This window comes from Rhipicephalus microplus, chromosome 1, assembly GCF_043290135.1.
Source record: "Rhipicephalus microplus isolate Deutch F79 chromosome 1, USDA_Rmic, whole genome shotgun sequence".
In the NCBI taxonomy this organism is placed as follows: domain Eukaryota; kingdom Metazoa; phylum Arthropoda; class Arachnida; order Ixodida; family Ixodidae; genus Rhipicephalus; species Rhipicephalus microplus.
This window is the reverse complement of record NC_134700.1, coordinates 246,663,073-246,684,123: the sequence shown is the minus strand read 5'-3', so window position 1 is coordinate 246,684,123 and position 21,051 is coordinate 246,663,073. Positions and strand designations below refer to the sequence as shown.

The 21,051-nt window shown below is 44.5% G+C and overlaps 1 protein-coding gene across 8 annotated transcripts in view; it reads left to right on the top strand.

Annotated features, from left to right (window-relative positions):
* Positions 1-21,051, top strand: part of LOC119164176 (uncharacterized) — a 71,632-nt gene that overhangs the window by 19,859 nt on the left and 30,722 nt on the right. For 7 of the 8 annotated variants that reach the window (XM_075892322.1, XM_075892325.1, XM_075892329.1 and 4 more), the window contains 3 exons: positions 9,909-10,031; positions 20,498-20,582; positions 20,669-20,763. In XM_075892322.1, coding sequence (XP_075748437.1) covers positions 9,909-10,031; positions 20,498-20,582; positions 20,669-20,763 — 303 coding nt within the window. Of the gene's footprint in view, positions 1-9,908; positions 10,032-19,599; positions 19,739-19,827; positions 20,092-20,497; positions 20,583-20,668; positions 20,764-21,051 lie in introns of those variants that run through there. The other variant, XM_075892338.1, reaches the window with a different exon arrangement.

Sequence of the window (21,051 nt, the reverse complement as noted above, 5' to 3'; positions counted from 1 at the left end):
GAAGTCCAGCGAAGTTGATTTGGGGCGGGCCTAGGCGTCGGCCACGAGCCCTTGGGCTCGGGCGGCTTCCTCGGCTCGCTGGACGGCCCACAGTTGTTGTTCGAATGAGGAGCTGAGCAGAGCCCCCTCCCAGCGTGTCCTGCGGTCCGAAACTGCCTCTTCGTGGTTTTCATCGTTGCTTTCATCTAAACTCGAGCATTCCCATAGTATATGTGAAAGTGTTGCCCTTTCATCGCAAACCTTGCATTTTTCTGTTAAATACAGATCAGGGTAACAGAGACTAAAGAGAACTGGATTCGGATAAGTATATGTTTGCAGTTGTCGCCACGCAACTGCCTGTTTTTTATTTAACCTGTTGTGTGGCGGAGGGTACTTTCGCCTTTCTAGCTTATAGTGCTGCGTTATTTCGTGGTAACTAGTCATGCGGTCCCCCCACTCCCACTCCCCCCCGTGTGGAACTTCGCCCGAGGTGGCGTCGGCGTTCGCAACGGCTCGGTTCGTGAGTGCTCGAGCCGCCGCGTGCGCCGCCTCGTTGCCGGCCAGCGGGGTTTGTGTGTGTGCGGGGGTCCATATGACGAAAGTGTCATTTTTTTCCCGAATTTTGTCTTCGTTAGTCATTAGGATTCGCAGCGCCTCTCGGGAGACACGACCGTTCGCATAGTTGCGTATCGCTGCTTGCGAGTCACTAATTACTACTTCGGCCTCAGTGGTCGCCACCGCGAGTGCTATGGCCACCTCCTCGGCCGTCTCGGTCAGTGGCGTTTGCACCGTAACGCTCGTCATGCATGTCCCTTTACCGTCGACCACCGCGGCCACGTAACCACACCTTCGCGCGTATCTGGCCGCGTCCACGAATACCGCTTCCTTGCAATTTCCGAATTTTCTCTGCAAGTCCTGCGCTCTCTGGTTTCTTCGGCCGGTGTGATGTTCCGGGTGCATATTTTTGGGCAACGGCGGAATCACTATCTTTTCCCTCACCATCACGGTTATGTCGGCTTTTTCGCCTTGCTGCGTGTGATAGTGGATTCCCAGTTTTTCGAGGATGTACCTGCCCGTTTTAGTCTTAGAAAGTCGTTCATACTGTGCTACGTTGTGCGCTTCTATTAATTCGTCAAGCGTGTTGTGCAAGCCTAGTTCTAATAATTTCACTGTGCTTGTGTTCATGGGTAAGCATAAAGCTTGCTTATACACTTTCCTGATTAAGCAATCTAATTTTATCTTCTCGGCGACGTGCCAATTCAAGTAAGAGGCAACGTACGTGATTCTACTGAGGACAAAGGCTTGCACAAGTCTAATAGTGTTCCCTTCTTTCATACCACTATGTCGGTTCGTAATTCGTTTTAGAAGTCGGATTGTCTGATTTACTGCGTGTTCCAACCTGCGAACAGTTTCGCCATTGTGGCCATTGGCTGCAATATACAAGCCTAACACGCGTATAACGTCTACTTTGGGAATGACGTGGCCTTCCGAGGTCGTTAGCTGTATCGCTTCCTCTGCGTGATTTGCGCTTTGTTCGCTGTATTTGGGCTTTCGACCTCTGCGCGTAGGTCTGTAAACCAGTAGCTCCGATTTCTCAGCCGAGCAGGTGAGGCCCGTGCCCTCTAGGAATCTTTGAACCGTATCGATGGCTCGCTGTAGCGTCTGTTCTATTTGGCCGTCACATCCCCGAGTTACCCACAGAGTAATGTCGTCTGCGTACAGACTGTGGGAGAGCCCGTCAATCTTTTCTAATTTAGCTGGTAACCCTATGAGTGCGAGGTTAAAGAGCAAGGGCGAAATCACCGAACCCTGAGGAGTGCCGGCGCTGCCCATCTCTATCTCTCCTGACTCTAATTCTCCCAATGTGATCCTCGCTGTCCTGTCCGTTAGAAAATCACGGACGTAGTCGTACGTCCTTTTACCGAGTCCTAATTCTATTATTCGGGTAAGTATAGTCGAGTGCTTGACATTATCAAACGCCTTCTTTAAATCTAGGCCTAAGATTGCTTTGGTAGAAGTGGTCATGCTGTCTATTACCTGGTGCTTGAGTTGTAGCATGGCGTCCTGCGTGGAGAGGCTCTTCCTGAAGCCCAGCATGGTGTGAGGAATCAGATCGTGGTCCTCGAGAAAGTTTGTTAGTCTCGCGAGGACCACGTGCTCCATGACCTTACCAACGCAGGACGTCAGCGATATCGGCCTTAGATTTTCCAGCTGTATGCGCTTTCCTGGTTTGGGTATCATAACGATGCGGGCGGTTTTCCACTGTCGGGGAATACGTCCCTTTTCCCAGCATTCGTTAAGGAAAACCGTGAGGTGCTCTATCGATGTGTCATCTAGATTCCGAAGCGTTTTGTTCGTAACCCCGTCTGGTCCGGGCGATGATTTCGTGTTGAGCCTGTGCAGCACCGCGCGTACTTCAGCAATGCTGAAAGGTCTGTCCAAGCACTCGTTCGCAGTGCCTTTGTATTCAGAGTGGAGCACGGGTCTAGTCGGATTAGTGTATCTCATCCTGAGTTCATGCAAGAGTTCTGCGTGGGTTCCTTTGTAGACGTTGATTATCTTATAGACATTTTGCCTATATGCTGTTTTAGTCTCCTCTGGATCCAGCAGGAACCTGAGGAGATTCCACGCCTTGGTGAACCCTACCCGACTATCCATGCTATTACACGTCTCTTCCCACTGTGACTTGCAAAGCTGTAAAGCGTATTCCTCGATGTCTCTATTCAGTTTAGCTATTCGCCTACGTAAAGTCCTATTGTGTCGTTGTACTTTCCACCGGGCTTGTAGGCTACGTTTAGCCTCCCACATATGCAGAAGCTTACTATCTAGGACCTGGAGGTTTGCCTCAGGAGGGACCTCATGCGTTGCTGCCGCGACATCTTGCCTCAGCATTGATGTCCACTTTTCTATATCTTCGATATTTTCCGAGGAGTCAATCCTATTTTCCCTGTTTTGCCTAAACTTGTCCCACTCTACAAGTTTTAGTAGCTTGCTTTTCTTTTTGCACGGCCCCGCATTGGCACGAATTTCTACAATAGTGTGATCACTGCCCAAATCCTCCTGTGTATTCGTCCAGCATACGTTTGTTATGTTTTTAACGAACGCGAGATCTGGTGACGTATCAGCACAAACACTATTTCCTTGTCGCGTAGGCGCGGAGGGGTCGGTAATGAGAGTGAGACCCTCCAGTAGAGCATCCTCCCATAGGTTTTTGCCTTTCAGGTTTTCGTATTTGTAGCCCCATGCGGAATGATGAGCGTTAAAGTCTCCCGCTACGAGGAGCGCTCGGGTCCCCGCGATGCCGGCCGCCTTCTTGAGTAGCGCGCGGAAGCGGTGCTTAAGTCGAGGGCTACTATACACATTAAGAATGAAAAGACTATTGTCTCGATTCTTTGGAGGTACTATCTCCACCAACAGGTGCGGTATCGCGTTTACCTTAATCTCATGCTGCGTTACGGTTAGGTTACGTTTGACTAGCGTCGCGACGGCCGGTTTGTCCCGAGGAGCGCTATCCTGAAATGACCTGTAACCGGATAACTTAGCTTTAACGTTAGTTTCCTGTAGAAGTATCACATCTGGCTTCTCCTTGCTAATCAGGTATTGTTGAAGATGTCCCCGCTTTCTAGCGTATCCTCTACAATTCCATTGCCAGATTACGTAATTTTTAGTATTGTGAGTAGCCATGGTGATAGTAAAATTTAATATTTTCCAGTGTTCTCCCTAGTCTCTGTGTCCACTGGTCTGTGGTACGGTTTCCCAGTCTGTTTGAGGGGCCCGCAGCTGCTAGCTGGTAACCTTCGCTCGTTGTTTTCAACCCTCATCTGCAGGGTGGCGAGTTGTTGCTGTATTTGCTGCATTGTAGTTGTTATCTGCTGCATCGCGCCTGTAAGCTGGCTAAGCATTCGTTCCATTTCTGCTTTACGCGTGTTCTTTTCATCCTCTATTTCTTTCCTGACTATGCTTATGTCGTCTTCGACATCGTGCCGTTTCCTATCCCTTTCCTCTGTTTTATGTGTTTGAATTTCGGCTTGCGCCGGGTCCACTTCAACTGCCCTGCGTTTCGAGGGGGTCGGCACCGTTTCATCCTTAGATAGTACCTCCCCTGGATTTTCCTGCAATCGGATCGTTCCGCCCTTTTTAGCTACCTCATTTTTTAGACTAGCATTTTCTTCCCTGAGTTCCTCAATTACGTTTTTGTATCTAATGTTATCTCTCTCCAATTGCTCGAGTCGTTTTTGAATTTGCATGATCATGTCGTGTTGACCTTCACTGTTAGAAAAGGCAGTGCCAGACCGCGCACGCTCGCCAGAGGCGGCTGCCGCCCAGCTCACCTTGGAGGCTTTGGGTAGACTGTCGTTACCACCGGGTCCGGCAGCTCGCGTCGCTGTAGTGTCGGTACTGGCGGGAGACGTGCCCTGGGACTTAGGTCTGTCCTTGGCTCGTTGGCGCTCGGCGTTCCTCGACCGAGAGCGGGAGTGAGACCGGGACCGGGAGCGGGAGCGAGAACGCGAGGCGGATCGGCCTCGTCTCTCCCCACGCAGCGCCGAACAGGCGTGTCCACTTTCGCCGTACACCCTATAGCTCTTGTCTGCGTCCTCCTCACGTTGCCTTCTTTCCCACTGGCGTTTCTTCACTATGTAAGGAGTTCTGTACTTGGCTTGGCATTTCCTGTCTCCGGTAGGGTGGTCCTTGCCGCAAAGTCGACATCTGGGCTCACAGCAGTGGTCTTGCGGTGGATCATCACAGCCACAGCCTCTGCATCTTCTACTTTCTGGGTTGGGGCAAACGTCGGATCGATGTCCAAGTCGGCCGCAAGCGTAGCACGTCTCGTACTGTTTCTTGTAGAGCACGCAACGGTGCTCCGTTCCGTTGTAGTATATGTAGCGCGGCACTACACTTCCTTCGAATACGACGATAGCGTGTGCCGTGCTTCCCATCCTCTTCGCGTGCAATAACGTAGGGTTGTGCTCGTTGACGAGGTGTCTCTCAATATCCTCAGGAGAGTCTTCGTCGGGAATCCCACGGATGATGCCCTTGGTTGTATTTTCCGGCGCGGCTGCATATGCACGCGCTGCGTAATCTTTGTCTCCCATGGTTAGCTTGGAGATTTTACAGTATCTTCTGGCTCTCTCTTCCGATGGAGTGCTCACTACTACAATATTCTGTCTTTCATTTACGCGAAAGATATCGCCTCTGGTTTCCTCTTGGTTCAGTCCGGCAGCGGCACGTATGCTGTCGCCGATCCGAGCAGCACGATGTGTCCTGGTGCTGAAGCCATCTCTAGGGCGTACGATGACCTTGATGTCGTCCACCGGCAGATTCGGTTTTTTGGTCGCCATGCTGAGTCGTCGCACGTTTCTGGCTGCTCTTTTGACAAACGCTTCATCATCGTTGAGCGCGTCAGCGGTCTGCGCAGCAGGGTCAGTGCCCGCGACGCGCGCCTTGCGTTCCTTGTATTTGGCCCGAACCTCGAGCCAGCCATTCTCCTTGCGGACATCTGTCGGCGATATTTCTTCACCGTCTACGTGAACAACTTCCATTGCAGTCGAGGATAAAGCCGTTAAGCGAGTAGCAAAGGGGCGTCGCACTGCTCGCTGGGTTCGGCATAGACGCCGGCCGCGTCTGCAGCGCGAGCGACGGCGTCTACCGGTGCTGCGTTAGGCTTAGTTCGTGTGCCAGTGTGGCACCGCAATAAATGAGCTACAGTGTCCAGAAAAGCGGCTCACCTCCGAAAAACTTGATATAGGCAGGATTCGCTGCCCTTCCAGAAACTGCTGAGTAGAATGCCGTTGATCGAAGATCTGAATTTCTGCCACAAACATAAAACATCCGCGGAACCGACGTGAAACGCGTCCGCACCCTCTGGCCCCCCTGGTGGCGCTCCTACATGTGTCAAAGGTAGATTTTTCATCGTATCGTTGTTGCTCTCGGAGTAGTCCTTTCTTATTAATACTAATAGCCTAATTATAAATAGACGATACTGTGTTTGAGGAGCGTTTTAGAAGCCCACTGGGAGTATCTCACTTCGTGGAAATTAGTGTCAAGACATTTGTGGAGACCCTGGCTGTGGAACTTTCGGCCTACCAAGCATCTCCACCCCAAAATGGTGTTACACTTCCTATAGCCTACTGTTTGCCAAGAAACCTCACCGTGGCACAGTTTTGATGGTGAAGTTTTTGCGCTGACTACTTAAAGAAGGCACAAGCAAAAGATCAAGTTTCAAAGGAATTTCCGCTGCGTCAAAGACTTGGGAATTGACAATTAAAAAAAAGGTCCTGGAAATGACACAACCCCTACGGGGAATGAGATGCGAAGTGGAAGAAGCTGTGAATCTGCAGGGTTCCAAATTGGCTAGCCCGACTAATATTACTCGTTATACGTGACGCGAATAAACCATTTAATCTTCAATGTGAACGAACGTACGACTCTTGTAGTATCATAACTTCTCTTACCATCTTTAGCCCTTTTGGTGAATAATGACTTGGTCATTAGTTTACTAGCCCTGGAATCTATTCCTGATAATCTCATGCAATGATAATGTTCAAGCCACCTGTTTGCAATTGGAACTAACTTTAGTCGCCAGAATATTTCTTGCTCTATGGGGAAAAAATTTGGGTAATTATGCCATCGAACATGGCAACATGAACGTTTTAATTATCATTAAAGTTATAGGAAGATATTTATGCGGTATTTTAATTAAAGGACGCCCCATGTACTCCTACAGCAAGTAAATGTTGGTTTTTGTTGAAGAAACATGAAATTTTGAATGACCTGTGCTGCCAAACCACCGCAACGTGTGAAAATGAAGAAGGGTGATATAACAGGAAAGAGCACAGACTATCAGCCATTTTATTTTGTCATATTTGTTGGAAAGCTAACAAGCTGGCAAGATGCAACTGCACCACCAAAAGTCGAAGAATGTTAATATCATTGGTACTCTAAGGGGATTTATTGGCTTAAACCAACTGACTAGTTTCAGGGGCGTCAGTCACTCTCATGGGCTTAGCTCTTCGTTGTAGTCTTTTAGCTGCTCAGACTAGATACTGTCTCTCTCTCTTTCCCACTACAGCACATACATATCTTGTTGATAAGGTGCGTACATCCAAGCTTGGTGTGTGCCATGGGGTTCATAAAAACAGGAAATTTTCATATGGTTGAATGATAAGAAACCTTGACGCAAAACACTTCTGAGAATGCTTACAGACACAAGATCATGACATCAAATGTGTCCGTTCATTAATGTTTGCAGTAAGCAAGACTGACTTAGGGCCACGCAAAAGACAAAAAACTGAGTGGGAAATGATAAGTTTTTTTTTATATAAAGCAGAGGGCTTATAAGTGTTTTAGTAGTGCATCGTCACTTTTGGACAGGGAGTTGGTCTTTTTGCCTTTTCACTTGTCCACTTGGCTTTGTATCGATTGCTCCACAAATAGCACACGAAAATGGCATAAAAAGAAAGGGAAAGGGGAAGTAAGAAACTGACAATTTTGCTGTTAGCCTTATCTACACAGTCTTTTATCTGCTCTATATGTGAGCCACTTCTCTAAAACTGCAGTTTTAGCAAAAAAGTAATTTGATAAGCTCTGTTAATTTGAAGACAACTTTAAGGGACATACAACCCCTCGGAACACGAACTGAAAACTCCACTAATGGAACTATTGTTTTATTGTCTAGAATGAACCCTGTTTTTTAATAAAAAACTTATTTTGTTCACTAAAGCTGCGAAAAAGAACTGGTTCCCCAAGACGGCAAAAAAAAAAGCAAAGATTCGTTTGATACCTATCACATGACCTTTTACTGGTGTACACGGTTAATTGTCTTTATATTAGTGGTGAGATAAAGTAACCTTTTTTATTATACTCTCATAATTTACCATGTGCTGATATGCCTTTGATCTTACTGAGCAGGACAGTGGCACCACTTTCGACATGTGTGCACCACCTTCATGAGTGGCAGCATGATAGTTGGTAGCTGAGAGACTAGCTGCACCTGCCTTTAAGTTCGAAAAGTACCGTGCATGGCTGGCTCGCTCGCGAGGCAGTAAAGGGACTTGCCAGACAAGCGAGGACTAGTGAAGGGACTAACAAGACAAGCGAACCAGCAGAAGGGTGAGCATAATGTACAGTTTGTGAGGAACACTGTTGGCATTGCCATGACATCTCGGTATTCCTGAAACTGTTTTTTAGTAGCCTCTTACAAGAAAAAAAGGTCTGTTTACAAAATATCCTCATGCTTTTAGAATCAAGCGCTGCAGCTTTAACTGCTGCCAAGGGGAAGCTATTGGTGGTGCCGTGAAAAAGGAGGTTGTGAAAGTTAGGTTGTCAGTCGCTTTAAATCGCACAAAAACCAGAATTTATAAAGAGATTGTCTTTCCAGCTGTTGAGTGTCACCATCTTCGCATGGTTTGGAAGGTCAATTTTGCTTTTCTGATCCCATCCTCTTCGCATACAGCATTGTTGAATATAGGGGGGGGGGGGGCAGAATGGATCGGGTGTAATGAAATTGAGCGAGTCCTGCCACAGTGGTCTATTGGTTATGCATGTGGGGAAGGACATTTCTGCTCCAGAAATGGAAGCTTGGGGAAGGGCGGAGGATGCTTTTACAAGCTGAGGAGTCAGCTTTTACGTAAAGCGCACGCTGAAAACCTTTATGGTTTTAACTATGCAGTAGAGAAATCTCTCACCGGTACTACATTGCAGGTCAAAGTCCAGTGCCGGCATGCACGTAGTGGCCGGTGAACGGTTGTGCAGTGTAAGAAGTCAGTTTCTTTAATCAAGTAATTCTCTAGAAGGCACGGCCTGCTTCGACGTCTCTAGTGGGCCGTGCTAGAGACGTCTCCTTGCAAGCTGGCTCTCATCCATCTCAAACATGGGCGTGGTGTGCCACCATATGGTTACGCCAGTGCAGAGTGCACTCATAGGCAGTGCCCCCGTTCTCCTAATGTGGCCATGTCACGTTCTCTCCCCAGTGTGTGGGTGAAGTTGTGTTTGGGGACGCTGACAAGCAACCGTGGCACCATCAAATGTGCCCGACTTGTTTTAAGACAACAGACATGAAAGCAATGTCAACCTAGAATCCTTTCCATATCAGCACAGAAGGCCAACTAGGAGGCAGGAGGTGGCCCTCCAACTCCTCCAGACTGGATCTTTCCTGTCACCAGCCACTGTGGCGATGTATTATACGGACATTTCACGTAACATCTTGCCAAGTAATCAACTTGCAGCCTTTCCTCACTTGACGTGGCGGTGCTCCGCTTCCGTGTTTCCACAAGAAAGCATCCTGTAAATGAGGCAGACTTGCTAAAGGTGCATCTTAGTCCAGACCTTGCGCAAGCAAATCTGGGCAGTTCGGGAGCCTGTGAAATGATCAGGAATCTCCGGTTGCCGGCCCTGTTGCAAGCGATGCCCTTTGTGGTTCTCCAAAACACTCTTCCCTGGTCGCAAATAAAGTTTGACTGTCTAGTACTTTAACTGGAGCAGTTTTGTTTGTGGGAGTGATGTAGACATCACATACTTTAAATGTATGTGATAACTGTACACTTTGTACTGTACTGGCAGTTTTCAAGCTTGCCAGGGCTCTCCACATGAAAAATATTGTAATACTAACACTGCCTGTTTTTAAGTATTTTCAGTATTTAAGTATGATTGAAAGTAATGTTCACCTATTGGATTTCTGTTTCAGTGCACTTGAAATTCATAAAATCTTGAATGTGAAATTGAGAAGGTTACGAAAACCTTGGCATGATATGTGTATGCATGGGATGCTAACATGGAACGGACCTTATGCTACTATAAGTTATAAGAATGCAAGATGCTTATACGTCCGAGCCGTTCACTTAAGTCAAGGGCGTAAGTTTTCCAGCCGAGCTGTCCCTGCATTATTGGCGCTGAGTAGGTGAAACTCTGGCCTGGTGACAATATGTTTGCAGTGCCTGAAGAAGGGCGACACAGTGATTGGCCAAGTGAGCGGCAAGCAGGAGAATGGCCTCTTTGTCACCCTGGTCTGCATGGATGGAGGTCTGCGCCGCGAGATTCACGATCTTGCCATTAAGGTGAGTCGCTCCTTCAATGTCATCTCGCTTGGTGTAACATACTGTGTACGTGGAAGTGCCCCTTTTTTCCCCCTCCTAAAAGCAGTTTGAGTGAAACGAACCACACATTCAAAATACTTTGCTAGTTAGTCTCACATCTCGAAACAGAGCAGCACTTATGGCTCCCTCTCATATTTTCAACAATGCTCAACCCAGGGCTTCTCAAGAATGGCAGCATTTTTTTTTTTAAATGAACATTGAACATATAGATTTTATGCGCTCACTTGTTGCTCACCATCGATTGTAGCGAGTCCATCTTGTTTCTGTTGTTTATACATATAGTAAAACCGTGTTTACTCAAAGCTGTAACAAACATTACTAAGAAAACAAAGGAAACTTGAGTATACCCCATTAAGTGATTCTAAATAACAACAATAATATTCTTTGTCAATAACTTTATCATGCATGTCAGCAGACACATTTGCATCTACTGGCAGCAGGGTTCGGGGCCCAACATTTGGTTGCTCAATTTGGAACTTCTTTAGAAAAACGATAGAAAAACTGGATTACAAGGGAAATGAACATATATCAAAATAATCTGGAGTGGAATTTCATACAGTTCTAATCCTAGACAATTGTGATGTGCTGATTTGCATTGTAATCGTCACATCTTGGAAAAGAATCTAGTTTCTAGCAAGTAGCATCAAATTTGTTTTTTTTTTTTTTTCAACGCATACTGTACCAGAAAAAAATATTGTACCAGAAAAAAAAATGTACATGGACTGTGCAACTGCCATGAAAGCTTGTGCGAAAATAAGACACTTATCTAAAGCAGGTTGCCTGATGTTTCTAGAGGGGCTTCCTCTTTTTTTACAGCCTGGCACTCGGTTAAATTTAAACTGTGCAGGCTTTCCTGTGAAATGCAAATTTTCGGTCTTTTACTGTATACATTTTGATTCTATCACAGCATCATATCTTAGTTTTTTATTGTGTTCACAATTATTTTAGCATTAAGAAAGCAGCCTTCGTGGTTCTTTTCTTGTTTATTTTTTTTTGTAAGGCACTCATCATTATAAAGACGCACCTAATTCACATTGTCAGAAAGAGCAAAGAAAATGACTTCCTTATTGTGCACTCGTCGACACTTTCAAAAGCTTTTTGTGCTATGACACTTGTGCACGAAAAAAAGTCTGCAGAACTGCAAAGGTATGTAGTGCGTTTTAATTATCCCTCATGTCTGAGATCAAGCGGCTTCCACTTTCTTTTTAATGGCATCTTCTGAACTGATCGTCTAGGTAAACACTGCATGTTTTGAACACAGCCATAGGCCTTTAACCTCTCTACACTTGCATCAGAGGTTTGCATGCCTTGCATAGGAGCTTTTGGAAGATTAAAGTAAATTATGCAATCTTCTTAAATGGCAAAACAGCAGCCCTTACTGCATGGGGTACCTAGTGATTCTAAGTACGAACGGAAAACCTGCAGTGCAGCAATGCGCATTGATAATTGTTTTGCATATTGTAATTCAAGTTATTTAAAATGGCTATGAAACATTGAACGAGGTTTCCTTAAAAATGTTTCGAATCCATACGCAAGTGGATTCTTACGATAATCACGCATTCCACCAGTTATTGGTATCCTTTTAACCTCACTAACATGGGTTGTCAAGCAGTTGACGTCCCAACAAAACGGAGACACTGTGCACCTTGGCCTTGTGCATTTGTTTTCTTATTTGAACATACTTGCTGCTGATTCTTGTTCAGGCATGCACAGTGCCTTCTTAGCATGCTTGGGTTTATTGGGCTATATTTCAGCATGTATTCAATACATTAAATCGTGAGTCATGCTCCTCAAAAACACAGTGCATGAATAGCAGTTCATTGTGCGTTTCTTCGGGCGACATCTTAAGAGTTGTTAAAAACTTGGGGTTTCCCAAGTTGTGCATGCATGCATCTGATGCAAGAGCTAAAGTCAACTTAATGTAGCACTGCTACATCTTTGTGCGTTCTTTGAAAACTTTTTCAATTGCTTAGCTGTTTTAAAATCTGCTCATTTTTTCTAAATACAATTTCCAATATGAATGATTTAACCTGCAATTTGTGTTGCTAGGATTAAAGAAATATTGCTGATATGTTGTTTTGTGTGGGAAAGCAGTTTCACGATGTAGTCAACTGTGTGAAAATAAAGTTGGCCTGATGCGCTGTGAGCCTGGGTTGTTTGAAACTGATTGCAGCCGCTACACCATTTTTACACACTCAATGATTTCAAGAACCAACCTGTGCAAAGTACCTGCTATGTAAAGTACTTGCAAATATTAATGCCAGAGCGCTATGTTCGACTAAGCAAGCAGCACGAACAATGTCATGGGCATAAAATAAATAAAAATATTTGCATCATTCATGCCTTTGTTTGATCTTACTGTTTGCTTTTAAATTCAGTGGCTGCTATACTGGATGATTTGTTTGCACTTGTGCAATTTATGCAACAAAGGCATCTTGATTGCCTCAAGTGGTACTGCTTGCTTACTGCTTCTACGAGCAGTCTCGTTCAACTTCTTGCCACTGGAGATAGTGTGATATGATGTCCCCTCTCTTAGCCTATGCCAGGTAAAGTATGTTTTTAATCGTTTCTTCCCTTGAGCATAGTAGATTTGCCAAAATGGTCGTCAATCTGTGTGTACCTGTATTTGTCAGTGATAACGAGATGGCAGGATAGACAAGATTTTTCTGTTCTGTACCAACAAATTTAAAATGGCTATTGTGCGGTACGTATAGAGGAAAGGAAAAGTGACTACTCAACAGAACTAAAGTGGCTTGTGATGCCACACTTGACATGCATGTAGGCGTTGCATCTTTGCATAAATAAGCAATGTCACGGACACCAAGAGCAGTGAGATTGAGAAACATTTACGAAAGAATATGCATGAACGAAATCATTGGAAGAAGTTGGGAAATGACTTAGTCCGAATGTTATCAATTGTAGTTTTGGTTGAGCATCGCTAGATACCTTTCCCCTGCCAGGCTCCCTTCCTCATCTCAAACAGCCGAACTCCAGGTGGGAAAATTATGAATTAGTGAGGGAAACAGCTAAGCTATGCAAGCACATTTGGAGGAATCATAGTTAAGCTGCTGGGTTTCTGTTGAACTGTATTTTACCCTTCATTCACGACAGTGTGGGACGACCATAAATGGACACCAAAGAAAAAAATGCTATTTTTAAATTAAAAACAATTTTACAATACAGAAAGTGTCACTCATGCCTCAAAGTGACTCTGCGAGAAAATACAAGGAGGTTGTGAATGTGATAACATTTTGTAAAATAAAGAAAGCTTTGCCACCTTGGAAACATCTGTGGCAGCGTGCCAAGATGTCTGCAGATTTTCACGACATCCGATTGTGCTCATGTAATCATTTAATGGTATTCTAGGGAACTTAAAAGGGTACTCACACAAAATTTCGGGGCCGAGATAGCTTGTGGGGCTAATTCCCATGAACATTCATATATCTGCAAAATCAACAGCGAATATAGCTTGAAAGGCATTTTAAATCGATTTTGAAATTTGCGCGAGTGCTCGACTACGTCGTGCTATTGACACCCTTGAAGGGGACCCTTTGGAGACCCCTTACTTCCTTCATGTCATCATACTGCTGTCAATAAAACAAGTTACGATGACGTCATAGCCGCCATTCTTTTGCCGCGTTTGTTCCCGCAGTTTATACTTCTCAATGACTGGTCGCAAGTGGGCGGCCATGGCGCACGCTTTGAAAGTTTTGTGCCCCGCCGCGGTGGTCTAGTGGCTAAGGTACTCGGCTGCTGACCCGCAGGTCGCGAGTTCAAATCCGGCTGTGGCGGCTGCATTTCCGATGGAGGCGGAAATGTTGTAGCCCCGTGTGCTCAGATTTGGGCGCACGTTAGAGAACCCCAGGTGGTCGAAATTATCGGAGCCCTCCACTACGGCGTCTCTCATAATTATATGGTTGTTTTGTGACGTTAAACATTACATATCAATCAAATATCAAAGTTATGTGTTTGGCGACACTGCAGTCCCATTTCCTATTAGAAAGTAATTCTTGATGCGGACCATGTGACAGTCACAGATCTGTCTACTGATGTGGTCGAGAGCTGCACACACTAGGTGGCAATAGTTGCACCCGGAGGCTTCTCGTTTTTGCAGCTTTCTCAAGCCGAAACTAAAACTAGTCAATCATGAGGGGCCTGTATTTAATTATCTGTTGCATGCTGTAACAAACATTCTGTTGTGTTATTACTAACAAGGCCCCAGCAACACATCGCAGCATAAAAACGCGAGGCAGCAGATTGCAGCAGTTAAATGCGAGGCCAAAGTTTTTGCATCTATACTTCTTTAAACTCATGACGTAGCAAGTGTCAGAAAATGTCATTGGAAGATTATCGTGAAAATACGCAAGAAAGATATAGAAATTTGTAACATTGCAGTGACGTTCATGCTGAGGGTTTGGTAGAAATTCAAACATAAAAGATTGACTTTCATTATCTCTTCTTAACATCGGATGACAAAATTAGTACAATAGAGTTCTGCAAGAATAATGTGTCTAGACTGATTTGATTTTTCGGTGCCTCTTTAAGTGGAGTAAATAGTAAGCATGTGTTGAATTTTGCACATTCCATTAGAGAGCATCAAGCAATGCTTCATTTATAACTAATGCAATCACTGCTGTAATCGCAATGTCTACGAGGGTGTAATGCAGTTATACAAATATTTAGATGTCGGTGTGGCGCACAGCCAAGGCAGCACTATTGCACATAAAATATAATAAAATGAAAATTGCTTGAACTGTTCAATCTTTCATTTTAGCTTATCTCCAGGTACATTAATACACTATGGGAAAGGTTCGCAAGTAAAGTTGCTCAAGGACTGACTGTTTCACAGGTTATTTTAAGTTCTGTGAGTGGCACAATAATGGAACAAAACTGAAAAACAATGTTTCTTATTTATTTTTATGTACTTGTATTCAAATAAACCTTCTATTGCGTGTTTATTTAAAGAAGCCATGAAGCTATTGTAAGTTATATCTGCACTTGGCAGTGTAAGTTATATCTGCACTTGGCAGGGCCCTCTAACACTATCCAAGCTTCCCTTTTTAACGTGTGGGCTGTGTGTATTGAATGCTGGGACTGAATATATAATTGAGGACACCATCAATATGGGCACGCAGTTCGAAATTATTCAGCCTGGAATATACGAGAGAAACGCCTACACCCTATTCTATCTTGAAGGCATCACATAAGCACATTTCACTCTTCACTGATTGCACGGCGGTACCAATGGAATGAGCTGCGAGTGACGTATCTAGGGGAAGTTTGCCCACCATTTTTGCCTTTTCTATCCTGTGTAGCAATCGTGCTGTTGCCAATGTAACAAAAGACGCATTGCCTGCACCCCACGAAATAGGGTGAGAGAATAACACGATTGTGATTAGGGGGAAAACATAGTGAATACCGTAACATTTGCACGCACATAATGCGTAAAAAGCGAAGGCTGCTCTGGTGGGTACACAGGCAAAAAGAAGCCTTCGCAGAATTACTGACCTCGTTTATTTTATGTGCAATTTTATGTACAATTTTATGTGCACGGAGGCCACTGGCTAAAACAACACCTGTGCGGTTTTTTGAAAGTTGTCTAGCCTTTTTATTTTACAATGGTGTGTGCATTAGTATGAAAGGTGTAGGGAAAAAAGATTCCTTGAACTTGAAGGTGGATACTGACACCGCTTTATCAACACGTGAACTGCGAGGCAGCTCGCAAATGAACACGGGCATAAAGAGAAGGGAAACGAGAGAGGCCTTTTGTTAATAGGTCCTTCAAATGTGTTTGAGGGCCTAATTTATGAAAGAGACCCACGGTGTCTGTGCTGAGGTTTTTTTTTTCACTTAGTTTTATGAAGGTGGTTGGTAAAATCAAATGAGAAGTTTTGGAAGCTAGGCATGCTTCTGCATTAGCATTGTTTGCTGGCCAAATCTTTTTGCCAGCAGGTGATGATATTGGTAATATACATAGATGGCACATGCTCCCATGATTCATAAGAAAGGTGTAAAAGTGCCCCTGTAGCTGTTTTATAAGCTGGTTCGCTACTGCACTGCATCAATTTATGCAATATTCAACGGGCAGTGCTCCATGTGCAAGCTTTTAGCCTTGACATTGTAATCAGTATATCAAAGACGAGTCTGTAGCCTAATTAACATGCAAGATTTTTATGCAAAAAAATGTTGTCTTTGACATTTTGTCCGCACATGAAAATTGTAGCGTGTGCACCACGAGGCGACATCTGTATGGTTGGCATGCCATTTTATAGCGTGCAGAGTAGAGCAGGAACATAATCATTTTTTGGTCTATGTATTGCAAGTTTTCTTGTCAAGAGCGAGATGAGAGATCAATTATACAATTATCCATAAAAGCTTAAGGCTGCAAACTAACGTGGTGCAAATTCTAAGTTGGTCAGTTTCTCATTCATATAATTGCATTCATGCAGCTGGTTCTGAAATACCTGTTCATATTATATGCATGGCTAGATACAATAGCAAAAAAAGATGGCTACAAGTGTATAGCATTATTCCAGCTTCTAAAACAGACTTCACTCTTGCAAGTTCATTCAACACAACTTTAAATTTCAAATGTACAGTAATGCAAATGCTCAGCAAATAAGTGTAAAATCCAACTGAAAAATTCCAGGCTATGTAAAAATGCAAGAACAATTGGTTTCAGATAAAATTTAGAGGAAGCCATGTGTAAGATTTGACATACAGTGGAGCCTCAATTGCTCATCATCCGGTTATGCTATAATCAGCATTTTATGTCGAATCTGTCTAGTTCTGCGAAGCGTCCATAAAATCATTTAGCCTTGTTTTACTATGCGATTTTGCCCCGCCGCGGTGGTCTAGTGGCTAAGGTACTCCGCTGCTGACCCGCAGGGCGCGGGTCCGAATCCCGGCTGCGGCGGCTGCATTTCCGATGGAGGCGGAAATGTTGTAGGCCCGTGTGCTCAGATCGGGGTGCACGTTAAAGAACCCCAGGTGGTCAAAATTTCCGGAGCCCTCCACTACGGCGTCTCTCATAATCATATAGTGGTTTTGGGACGTTAAACCCCACAAATCAATCATCATTACTATGCGATTTCATGCCAATGCCACCTCGCATGACTCCTTTCTGCTACAGTGCAAGGAAAAAAAGAAACTAATTTACTCAATTATAGCGCTCACCCACCCTTTGCAGTTTCATAATCAAAGTTCATTGTTATGTAATGATACCACCTTTTTAATAAAACTAGTATAATGTACCTTGATAGAATGGGAAATTGATTTACGTGGCAGTTCATTTTCTACAGTGATCCACTTTTGAGGCTTTAACATTGTACATGAAGACACCTCAATCACATGTGATCTTGATCTGTTTTCTAGGACATACTTGTCAAGCCGCAGTACTGCGGCTTTTTTCCCTGCTATTCCCGTATTTCTCGAGGACAAATAAATGATTTGTGGGGTTTAACGTCCCAAAACCACCATTTGATTATGAGAGACGCCGTAGTGGAGGACTCCGAAAATTTTGACCACCGGGGGTTTTTTAACGTGCACCCAAATCTGAGTACACGGGCCTACAACATTTCTGCCTCCATCGGAAATGCAGCCGCCGCAGCCGGGAATCGAACCCGCGACCTGCGGGTCAGCAGCCGAGTACCTTAGCCACTATACCACCGCGGCGGGGCAAGGACAAATAAAAGCTGATTGATTAGAATATATATATATATATATATATATATATATACATACATGGGAGTTGCTAGAGTTGTCACCCAAACAGTTATGGCGGTCCAAATACTTTCCTGTTTTAGGCTCATCTGAACTTGTCTTGTAAACATTATAACGGCAAACTTCTTAATATCATCTGCCCATCTAATTTCTTCATTTTCTCTCGTGTGTTTGTCTTCTCTTGGAATCCATCAGTTATTCTTAATGACCAGCATTTATCCTGCCTACATGCCAAGCCCATGTCCTGTTATTCTTCTTCATGTCAGCTATGATATCTTTAACTCCCGTTTGTTCTCTGACCCACTCTGCTCTATTCCTGTTTTAAGATAGTTTAGTCAACAAGCAGTGGTTAAGGATATAGTTGAAATTAAGAAAAACAAATGGACAGGGGTCCGGCATGTAGGTAAGGTAACCGCTGGTCATTAAGAGTGAAAGACTAAATTCAAGGAGAAAGCAAATTTGTGAGAGGGGCACGAGAGAGAGGGGTGCGCGCGCAGCTGCAGCGAGCGAGGAGAGCGGAGGAGCGAGCGAAGAGGGAGGGGGTATAAGGCGCGTTACTGACACCGATATCAGCGTCGCGTCCGTGGCTTATTCGGTAGAGCATCACGCTGCAGCCCGCCAAGTCCTCTTTCTTTTAAAGATAGCGAGAAGACTGCGGATGCCGCCGACGGCGGTGGATGGTTTGGAGTAGCTTATAAAGTGTATTCACACTTAAAAGAAAGAGCATCACTGCCCAAATTCTTAGTTTTAAATTGTGTGACGATTCTGCATGGTACCTCAGTCATGTAATCGAGGTTTCATAGACCATGAAAATGCCATTAAAAAAAAAAAACTTTTGATCCCGAGCAAAAGGTAGAACAGTGCTGCAGTTTAAATATGCTAGGCGTGTTTAGAGAAGGGGTCGGCAGCTTTTGGGGCAAAGGGCTTCGTTACATGAAGCTGACACGGTAGCGGCCAGTTAGCAAATAGGAAGGAAGGGGGGGGGGGGGGGCTTTACAGCTTAGAGAAGAAATTGGGCATATTGACGATTGTGTGCAAACTGGAATAGAACTTGTGTTTATTTTTTGTTCCTGTCTAACCCCATCTGAGGTCAAAACTGGCGTCTTCCTTTGCATAGGAAGTGACAAGTGCAGGAAGCGACAGATTTTTTATGCTGTGCTAGGGGCCGCATAATACTGCTCATGATGGCTGCAGGTTGCCAACCCTTCGTTTATAAGAAGAAACTGAAAGACAGAAGGCTGGCAGGTCGAACTAAGGTGGGACTGGAAGTTCTCATTTATGCCTTTACTGGGCAAAAAAGAAATTGTCTGTATTCCCAGTTTGAACTTTAGCGAATAACACCAGTGGACAATGTAGACGGCAGGGTCATTTGTGAAGTCATTGGTTGCTGTAATGTATCGGACCTCTGTGCTAAGCTAAAAGTTTTTCTTTTTCACGTTTATTTAACGGCACGTGTTTATTTTTTATGTTAGTTATATGACTGGGAGATTACTGGTTCTCTGGGCTTTGGAGACCTGTCTTGTTGATCTAATTAAGAGCACTTGAACAGTGGATGTTGTGGGCTGGAGTCTCCAAAAAAAAAAACTTTCTTTGTCGCTGACAGTGGCAAGACCCCTGCTTCTGCACCACTGTGCCTTGTTTGCCCACTCTTATTTGTGTCACTTCAACTCGATATATTTTCATTCAGTGCCCTTGCTTTTCATTTTTCTTTATTAATGATTCTGCTTTTCTCATCTAGGAAGGGGAAGACATTCATCGTAGCTAATCACCACACCAAGGGATTGGTAGATGTCACTTGCGAGATTTGAATGCCTTGCATAAAAGGACCAGTTCTGGTATTCAATCTTCACGAGACAAAAAACAGAAAGAGGGCAATGCAAAAGAGAAACAAAAAGTGTTTTTCTCGAAGTTTCTGTGCAGTGTGTGCACGTGTGCTGACAGCACATGTGAGTATTTTCTACACCCCACCCAGCGCTCATGCTGTCTTGATGGTTGTCATTGTCTGCAGTGTGTATCCTCTTGACACTGTTTCTAGGGCACAGCAGCAAGCCTGACTATGTGAGCGAGCGAAAAAAACAAAATGCTCTCCCTTCAAGGTCTTGTGTTGGTTAAAGAGAGTGCGAGAAATGGACTATCATGTTATGCCACATCTGCTTCTTCTTCTGGCCAACATCCTTCTGCAAGACATGTGGCCCACCCCTATGACGGGCTTGGAACGAATGTAACACATGACGGTGCCTGCCCCCCTCTTGCCCATGAAAATGTGCACCTGAGGGCAGGGAGAAGATCCTTGCCGAGGGTGAAGACTCCTGCTTGTCTCACTTTTTTTTTCTCTCTTTTCTGCTGTCTGCGTATTTTGTTCTTGGCTGTACCTCTTGTGTGCAGCCATTAGCTGTTTGGATTCTGTTCCAGATAACTACTTACAGACCTGTAATTAGGCTTCAGTGTGTCCTCGTTCCAGCGGCGGATGCCATTGTAATTTTAAATTTTAGTGTAAGCTTTGCTGTAGCTCGAATTAAGGAACAGGCAAACACTTCTTCAGTCTATTCAAGGTTTGCAGTGTTTCATGCATCTTCTGTCTTGTTTTAGAACTTCGAAAGGTTGTATAAGTGAATTACCAAGGTTGAGCTTTAACCGGCAGTTGCATAAAGCCAGCTTTCATTGGAGCACAGTTATCTAACTGGTAATGTGTCTTTTTGTTCTAGGCCTTCTGCCCACTGAATCAGGTGCCCACATTCTCGGCCCACGAAAGCCCGTTTGATGTTTTTCAAACCAAGGACCTTGTTAGAGGTGAGGCATGTTAGTTAGCTTTGTGTTCACGTTGCATTGGGAATGAACATGCACTGACAAATCTTGGCTCGTTTCTTTACCTACAGCGGTCGTGATCAGCTGTTCTACGGAATCTGAGCGCGTCATTCTGTCAATGAAGCCAGATGCACTTCCTGCAGACCTGCAGCACGTGATGAAGCTGGTAATAAGGCTATATGTTCTGGCCTCTGCATGTGAACTTTCTCATCCTTGTCTCTGAGCTCTAATAATGATTTGAGGAAGGCCTGTATACTGTAACACACCTTTTTGACAGTTGCTAAAATTTTTCTCAATTAATCCGGATAATAGTATCTGTGTTGGAGCTCTTGAGAGTAGCTGTTCAGCTGCTTGCGTGTTAAGACTCCTTTGGGTTCATAAAGCTTTGTGTGTGGCTGTGCCACATGTTAATATAGGGACAAGTTTCGTGTTTGTGGTATTGATTCCTGTGGAT